Source organism: Alosa pseudoharengus, unplaced genomic scaffold (assembly GCF_046254945.1).
Source record: "Alosa pseudoharengus isolate Yale_2024_CS ecotype anadromous, Long Island Sound unplaced genomic scaffold, YU_APseudo_1.1 YU_APseudo_1.1_scf_2, whole genome shotgun sequence".
NCBI classification, from domain to species: Eukaryota; Metazoa; Chordata; class Actinopteri; order Clupeiformes; family Clupeidae; genus Alosa; species Alosa pseudoharengus.
In genome coordinates this window covers 31,981,640-31,990,804 of record NW_027468663.1, presented here as the reverse complement: position 1 = coordinate 31,990,804, position 9,165 = coordinate 31,981,640, and the positions used below count along the sequence as shown (strand labels likewise).

Sequence of the window (9,165 nt, the reverse complement as noted above, 5' to 3'; positions counted from 1 at the left end):
GGGGAAAATACCCTGGCATATCAAAATAAGAGTCGTCAACTCCCGAGGTACATTGGGTAATTGAGGAAACTAGATATCTGTAGTCAGCATCAGCCGTTTCGGTCCATGTATGGGTTTCAAATAAACTGCTGGAAGAAAATGCAATAGCCTCGGGGTTAATTGTAACATACACTCTGTTCAATTTTCTTATGCCAGTGAATAATAAACAACTATGGCTGACAATAACATGCTCACACACACACACACACACACACACACACACACACACACAACTAAATTAATTGTTAAACTCTTTTTGTCATAATCGTAACTGGTGAACACTTGCACTTGTTATTCAGTTCTGTTATCATGATGCTAATTTTCAATAGGCCTACACACAATCTCACTCAAATAATGTTTAAAACTGTTGAAGCTGGTGCACATTTGCACATTGTATTAAATTGTATTACATACACACACACGCACACACACACACACACACACACACACACACACACACACACACCGACACACACACACAACTAATTAATTGTTAAACTCTTTTTGTCATAATCGTAACTGGTGAACACTTGCACTTGTTATTCAGTTTTGTTATCATGATGCTAATTTTCAATAGGCCTACACACAATCTCACACAAATAGTGTTTAAAACTGTTGAAGCTGGTGCACATTTAAACATTTTATTAAGTTGTATTACACACACACACACACGCACACACGCACACACACACACATACACACACACACACACACACATGCTAATTAAGTTGTTAAACTCTTTTTGTCATAATCCTAACTTCATAATGTTACATTTCACCCCGGTGTTAAATACCATGTTACATCTCACCACAGGACTTGTTAACCAACTGACTGGGGTAGATTGTAACATTTCACTCCTTGTATTTGAAACTGAATCACACATTTTCTGCTTGTGTTGGTAACTGAAACTAAATCACACATTTTCTGCTTGTGTTGAAAATATAACACCTTTGCCATTTTATACTTTGAATAACCATTTGAACACACTGGTTTAAAAGAGTTTGAAGATACAAACAGAAATGTCACAACCATCCCTGGTCTACCCACAATAGCCTAGCCTACCTTGTGCACTGAATAATTCTTCATTCATAGAGCACCATAACTTTGACAGAAAAATGAAAACTGTGCCTTGTTTCACTCATAGCTGTATTGGCTATAAAATGATTCATTAAATGGTGATCAAAGTCAATGTCAAGAGTCTTTCAAAGTTCTATATAGAAATGGAAATAAATGTTATATACAGTAATTTCCTGTGTATTACCGCATTGTGCATAAACCGCAGGACAGTGTTTTATGCAAGTAAAAAAACAAAACCATATTAACACCATATTAACTGCACACGTGTATTAACCTAATAGCTGAAGATATTTTGCAAAATCAATGTATAAACCTTGGCTAATAGTTGGGAAAGTTACGGTAGTTGCACACAAACTTTTGGGATGAATTGCAATCAAACACATATTTGTTGACTGTTAGTTTGTGAGATTAAGCAGGACTTTTGCTCTAGGCAATGTCAGTTACGTAATAGGTACAACATGTGTGAAGCCTGGCAGGTGACAATGTGTCTATTGCCGCTGAAGTTAGTCCCTGGAACCCTAGCCCTCCCGGCGTAGGTAGTCATGCAGTAAGACATGTAAGTGCATTAGCCTAATCCCATGGATCTGGTTTGTAGTGATCCTGGCATTAAGCTTGTCAGTCCACACACGTGGAAAGAGATGCACTCTGCATGAAGCCTTTGGGGATGGCCTTTACACAGCAGTTCTCTTCATAGTGAAGATATCCATATAGCTGGACCAAATAACTGACACCAAAAGACATGTGGAAAGTTTTCCTGTGGACTGTTGTATTACTCCAAACAGGTACTGTTTACACGTGTTACATTTGATTGTTGCGTTACTCCAAAGAGGGGCTGTTTTCATGTGTTACAATTGTTTGTTTGTGCTCTTTGCGGTTATAGCTCTTATTTTTTTTCTCCCTAATTTGTTTCCCTGTTAACTGAGTTTAGACAAATGTTTAAGAGGACATTTAAATAATGGCTAATAATATACAACCAATAGATACAGTAGGTATGAAGATGGTAAGAATTCATATTTCATATATGTTGCAAATAACAATGGGAGAATAAAAGCTTAAAGATTCACCTGTGTTTTGCTGGTTTCATGATCTGCAAGCTACCTGGAGCTTTTCTGTATTATTACAGTTTCATTTAAAGCTGGACAGGATGTAGTATCCTCCTGCAGGGGCAAATTAATTTCCTTTTGTTATTCCACATTGTGAAGGTGCTGTTTGTCAGGAACTCATCAATGGATGTGCTTTGGAGCCATGCCAGAATGGAGGCTTGTGTGAAACTAGGGAAGGAATCTACACCTGCCACTGTTCCCAGGAGAGCCTGAATGGGCAACTCTATGGGGGGGTTAACTGCACAGTGCCTCTAGTAGGATGCCGAGGCCACAGGTGTCAGAATGGAGGCACATGTTCTCCTTACCTCAGTAACGGGCGCCACCGGTACACGTGTGCCTGTCCCAAGGGATTCACCGGTCCCAAATGCCGAACTCCCACCACCTTCTCCTTTGAGACTAACGGATACCTCCACATCGAGCCGTCTTTCACAAACCCTGACGGTTCCCTGAACATCACCCTGAGTTTCCGCACTGACCAGACGGCCGGTATGCTCCTCCAGCGTAAAGTAGAAGACCTGCTGCTCACTGTGGAGCTGGTGGACGGTCAGCTGCGTCACACCATGCGCCCGGCCCAGGAGCCGGGTGAGGTCCTGCAGGAGGTGCTGGTGGAGGGCATGGTGGCCGACGGCAGGTGGCACAAACTGGAGGCCTCACTCCGGGGTGGGACACTGGGGCTCACGCTGCAGTGTGTGGACGATGACTGCCCCAGCAGTGAGAGCTCAGGCCAAAGCCCAGCGGGGTCCCCCTCGTCTTCTGAACTTGGGTCTGGCTACCCCGAGCCCAGTGCAGTCCTTCAAAGTCTCTTCGTTGGAGGCATGCGGGGTGATGAAGCCACACACTTCATCGGCTGCATTCAAGACTTCCACGTGGAGTCCAGGCTGGTGGTACCGGGGGTTGGGCTTGCAGCGAAAGCTGAGCAGGTGAACGTCACAGCAGGCTGCAGTGAGCGGGACAAGTGTGAGGATGGCCCCTGTCAGAACAGAGGCAGATGTATCAGCCAGGGCTGGATGAGGTACTCATGCGAATGCCACCGGCCATATGAGGGAGACCACTGCCAAGAGGGTAAGGTACTTGGTAGATAAAACCATTGTTACATGGGCCTGTGCAAAAAATACTGTCAGGTCACTCACAAAAGTGCTCAACAAGTAAAAACATATCATAAATATGGGTTACACTTTACTTGACAGTATCGACATAAGAGTGACGTGACAATGTCATGAACGTGTCATAAACAAGTCATAAACATTTATGACATAGCGCTTCTGTTATTAAGTGACATTCAGTTTTTGTCATAACAAGTTAGGGTTAGGTTTAGGGTTAGGGTTAAGGTTACGGTTAGAGTTAGGGTTAGGGGTCATGTGTCATGACAGTGTCATGTGTTCATGACAGTGTCATGTCACTCTTATGTCGATACTGTCAAGTACTGTTACCTGAATATGTTATATTTGATGTAACCCTCCCCCACTCAATGTCTTGTCTCAATTAAGGACAACATAACCATTATCATTTTAATTTTCCTTAGACAATTTAGACTATTTATAGTAATAAGTATAACCTCATGACAGTATGTAGCTCTGGTTTAATTTTTCTGATGCTTTTTTTATACTGTCGTTTTCATCAATTGGTAATTTTAACAGGCTACGGCAGAGATCTTTAGACCCACGTTTCCTTAATCCATCTGCCTTGTGTTTGTGTTTGTGTTTGTGTGTGTGTGTGTGTGTGTGTGTGTGTGTGTGTGTGTGTGAGTGTTTGTGTGTGTGTGTGTATGTGTGAGAGTCCTAAATTGAATGTAAAGTTTCCCTGGAAGCAGTGCATTGTTAGTGTTATAAACAGTAAAGAGAATAAAGTAGAATTATGTAGATTAATATTAAGTGAGAGCCTTGTTACAAGCCTTGTTGGGGCATCTGTGGCCTACTGGTTAGCACTTCGGCCCTGTAACCGGAGGGTTGCCGGTTCGAACCCCGACCAGTAGGCACGGCTGAAGTGCCCTTGAGCAAGGCACCTAACCCCTCACTGCTCCCCGAGCGCCGCTGTTGATGCAGGCAGCTCACTGCGTCGGGATTAGTGTGTGCTTCACCTCACTGTGTGTACACTGTGTGCTGTGTGTGTTTCACTAATTCACGGATTGGGATAAATGCAGAGACCAAATTTCCCTCACAGGATCAAAAGAGTATATATACTTACTTATACTATGTTATACTGGAAGTTATCATATCACTCACATTTAAAACTAAATAATATTATTTCTTCTTCCTCAGAAAAGTTGAAAGACATGGTGTTAAAATGCATCTCTGTTGTAACATCACTGCCATCCACTGGTAAAAGAATAATTTACAAATTAATTCAAAGGATTAACTTGACAGTTATTTGGGTAATTAAGGGGTCCATAGAGCAAACTAAGGATGTACATATGTAGAAATGTAAAGAGATGGAGGGTAGGGGGGTGCAATGTTATGTTTTCAGCAGCTAAATTGACAACATTAAAGTCTTCATTAACCAGCTAAATTTGTACAGTCACAGATGGACAAATGTAGCACTTAGACGTAGGGAGGGATTAGGGAGCTAAAGAAACAAAGTTAAGTCCAGGCTCCAGCATTCACACGTGTGCACACACATAAACACAAGGCAGATGGATTAAGGAAACGTGGGACTAAGGATCTTTGCTGTTCAGCCGATTAACATGACCAATTCATGAAAATGACATCAAAACTATAAACAAACTGTTCCAAGTGTAATGTATTTGCATGTATAACTTTTGTGCATATACAGTGATGGTCAAAAGTGTTGCCACTCATGCTAAAGTTGACTAAAAAGAGAAATATAAAATCATCTTTTGGAAATTTATCTTAATGCCTTAAGTAAAAAAAAATGAGGAAATATCCAACCTTTAAGGACACCAATTTTCTTTGTGAATGAATAATGTATCATAAATAAAATGTTCTTCCATAAAAAACAGGGTTCATAAGTATTGGCACTCCTATGTTAAATTCTCATAGAGGCAGGCAGGCAGATTTTTAAAAGCCAGTTATTTCATGGATCCAGGATACTATGCATCCTGATAAAGATCCATTGGCCTTTGAAATTAAAATAGCCCCACATCATCCCATACCCTTCACAATACCTAGATTGGCATGGTGTTATTTAAGTTAGCCGATTAAGCTGGTTTGATTTGCATTGAGCTCAATGAGCATCATTTTAAGGAAAAACATATATTTATTTATGATACATTATTCATTAACAAATAAAATTGGTGTCTTTAAAGGTTGGATATTTCCCCTTTTTGTTTTACTTAAGGCATTAAGATCAATTTCCAAAAGATGATTTTGTATTCCTCTTTTTAGTCAACTTGGGTGCCAACACTTTTGACCATCATTGTATTTACAAACATTCCAGCATGCACATTGTAGGCTTGTATTTATAGAGCAACATAATTGCACTATATTATTCAATGATGTGCTGATTGTGCTGAATGCAGAGTACATCACAGCCCGGTTTGGGAATGAAGACGCTGAGAGCTATGCTTCCTTCCTTGTGGAGGATGAGCCCAGTGAGACGGTCGCCCTGTCACTGTTTATTCGCACCAGGAGGCCCCAAGGTCTGCTCCTGGTCTTGGCCAACAGCACCAGTCAGTACCTCCGCGTCTGGTTGGACGAGGGACGGGTCAAAGTTCAAATCAACAACTTTGAGACCTTGGCGAGTCACGGCGTGGTCAACGATGGTCAGTTCCACCTGGTGAGTGTGAAAATCGAGCAGGCGAGAGTGGCCCTCTTCCTGTCGGCGAGGAGCCAGGGCAACATCCCCATCCGGAACATTCTGCTTCAGACTGGAGACGTGTTATACGTGGGCGGGCTTCCAGACCGGCGCGCTTCTCTGGCATTCGGAGGGTACTTCAAAGGTTGCGTCCAGGACTTGCGCATGTCATCAAAGCGCCTGCAGTTCTACCCCATTGGCACCGCGGTCAGCTCGTATGCCCAAGAGAGTCTGGTCAAAGTCACACGTGGCTGTGCCAGTGACAACTCCTGCAGTGTAAGCAATACAGACCGACAATCCCTGCTTATGTAACCTAATGATCATGCCAACTCTGGCTACACTCTTACCTTTTGATGTGCTAACTGTTGTGCAAGATAAGCCATGTATCACAGAAGGAACACATGGTAGAAAAATACAAACAGGAGTGAACACATTAACCAGAATTTGGCATGATCATTGTCTAATAACTGCCAAGTCTATTTGACCATCACAGAGAGTAGATTTTCTGTCATAATCACATGGGTCAGATGAAACATAAATGTTTAAACTCTCCTCTCTAGGCTAACCCGTGTTTGAATGGAGGAATGTGCTACTCCATCTGGGATGACTTTGCGTGCAACTGCCCTCCCAACACTGCAGGCCAGCGGTGTGAGAAGGTGAAGTGGTGTGAACTCTCCCCTTGCCCTTCTTCTGCTACCTGTCTGCCAGATGCGGATGGCTTCCAGTGTGAGTATGCAGCAATGCATGCTGATAACATACAAATAATGTTTTCAAAAAGAATGCTTTACCCCATAATGGTTTAAACACTGCCATAAATGTCCACTCTTGTTGTTTGCTGAAGGTGTTTCAAATGTGACTTTCCGGGAGAACAGCACCATACTGACGTACAGGGGCAATGGGAAAATCCAGCGACCCCTGGGGAGTGTCTCTCTGCAGCTCCGGACCAGGGCCAGTGACGGCATCCTGCTGCACGCTGAGAGGGGCAACGAGTTCATCTCCATCTCCATCCAGAGCTCCCACCTGCTCCTGGAGCTTCAGGTGGGCCAGGGTGCCTCAAGACTGAGCATCGAAAGTGAGAGGCCAGTCAGTGATGGGGAGTGGCACATGGCAGAGCTGGTTATGCAAGAGCCTATGAGCCTGATGTCGAAATGGGCCTTAGTGTTGGACGGGGATATGGAGGAAGCAGCGGTCTCCAAGGATGCCTGTGGGAATTTGGACTTCCTGAAGGACGGAGTGGATATCCTGGTTGGGGGACTGGGCGCTGGAGCAGGGGGGAACCTGGTGGGCTGTCTTGGCCCCCTGGAGATAGGTGGCCTGCTGCTGCCATTGTACACGGACTCCGAAGCAAACCTGCCTCGGCCGCAGGAGGAGCAGTTCCTGCGTACCTCGAGCTCGCCCTGGCTCGGCTGCTGGGGCGCGGACGTCTGCAGGCCCGAGCCCTGCCACAACGGGGGCGTCTGCACAGACCTCTTCAACAAGTTCCACTGCGAGTGCCCACTAGGCTTAGGGGGGCCACACTGCAACGAGACAGTGGAGGTATGCGACTCGGAGCCCTGCATCCATGGAAATTGCACCTCCAAGCCAATGGGCTTTGAGTGCAAGTGTGAGGCCGGCTTTGAGGGAAAGCTCTGTGAGGCGCACGTGGATGCGTGTGCAGGTAACGAGTGCGGGCAGGGCGCCACCTGTCTCAGAGGCCTCATGCGGTATGCCTGTCTCTGCCCGCGAAATGCCACTGGAGCCCTCTGCAGGTGAGTGTCCTATTCAGGTCCTAGGTCAGTTCCTCTGTTGTCAACATTGCCACAACAACTGAAAATAGTGACAGAATTATAGATATCTGTACATAAAATATTTCTTGAATATCCTTGATGGGGATGAATGTTAATAAATAATATGCTGTATGATAAATGTTTAATTTCTATGTGATGTTTGTATGTATTTCATTCATCTTTGCATGTAGTGATTGTTGTTGTGAAATGTCCTTTGTTTAGAGACAAGATTCCAGAGACTCCATGGTACATTGAAAGGATCCCGTGAGTATTTTTGTTACACAACAAATGCACCAATATGGCACAAGATGCATATTTGCAGCATTAAGTTGTTGTCAGGCATTATTCCAGAAAGGACATCATTTCTGATTACACTTAAGGCTAACCCCTATGAGACTTCGCCAATATTAGAGACCAAATTGGCAACGTACCTGTATTTCTCTTCTAGATATCCTAAACTGCCTGTGTCAATCTGTGGAAACGAGAAGCTAAATTTCAGCTGTTTTAATGGTGGAAATTGCTCAACAATAGAAGACACTTGCGATTGTATGCCTGGGTTCACAGGGCAATGGTAAGTAATTATATTTATATCCCGCCCTCAAAATAAAAGTTTGTTGTGGTCATTTGCCATTCTTTTGTTCTTTTGGTATATTCAGATATTTTGTTCTCAAAAGGTCTGTTGGGTGTACAGTACCAACAGGTCTATGGTCTGACAGCCTGTGCCTTTTTTCCGTCAGGTGTGAGCAGGATGTGGATGAGTGTGCGTCTGACCCCTGTCTGAACGGAGGATACTGTCGCAATCTCATCAACCGCTTCCAGTGTGTGTGTGAAATGAGCTTCTCTGGCGAACACTGCCAAATTGACGTTAGTGATTTCTACGCTTACGTGTTCCTGCTCATGTGGCAGAACATCTTTCAGCTTCTCTCATACCTCATCATTCGCCTGGATGATGACGACCCTGAGATTGATTGGGGTGGCAATGATTGGTGATGGAATGAAGATCGAATTCAGAAAGACTGTTTCAAAACAACAGGAAATGGTGCAATACCATACACAACAGGTAAATATTGAGCTGTATGCAGCAATCACTACCATCTGATCATATTAAACTCAGCACGCATGTATGTGGTGCATGTTTTTGTATCATAAATTGCCCTGTAAAGTGCTGTGATATGAAAACAAACATTCTGTATGTACTCTGGTTCAATGCAGGATCAAAACAAAAAAAGTAGTCTGATAGTATTCACACTCTGTATTCCATAACAGGTAAATATATATATGTAAATAGTCTACACATCGTGAATATAGCCATACCCATATAACAGTCACTATTTAAACTAATAACTTAGTGCCTTAATATCAGAAAATATTTTATAATGATGTTTTTTTATCCATTCTTCTGTCTGATTAACTGTGTATACCCTGTAGAA

The 9,165-nt window shown here is 43.4% G+C and overlaps 1 protein-coding gene across 1 annotated transcript; it reads left to right on the top strand.

Annotated features, from left to right (window-relative positions):
- The first annotated feature begins 1,855 nt into the window (after nt 1-1,855).
- LOC143133465 (protein crumbs homolog 1-like) lies at nt 1,856-8,725 on the top strand. The gene is made up of 8 exons (XM_076293226.1): nt 1,856-1,898; nt 2,319-3,281; nt 5,695-6,245; nt 6,530-6,695; nt 6,811-7,717; nt 7,958-7,999; nt 8,184-8,306; nt 8,473-8,725. Exons 1-8 carry the CDS (start codon nt 1,856-1,858, stop codon nt 8,723-8,725), a joined length of 3,048 nt encoding a protein of 1,015 aa, XP_076149341.1.
- Nucleotides 8,726-9,165: the final 440 nt, after the last annotated feature.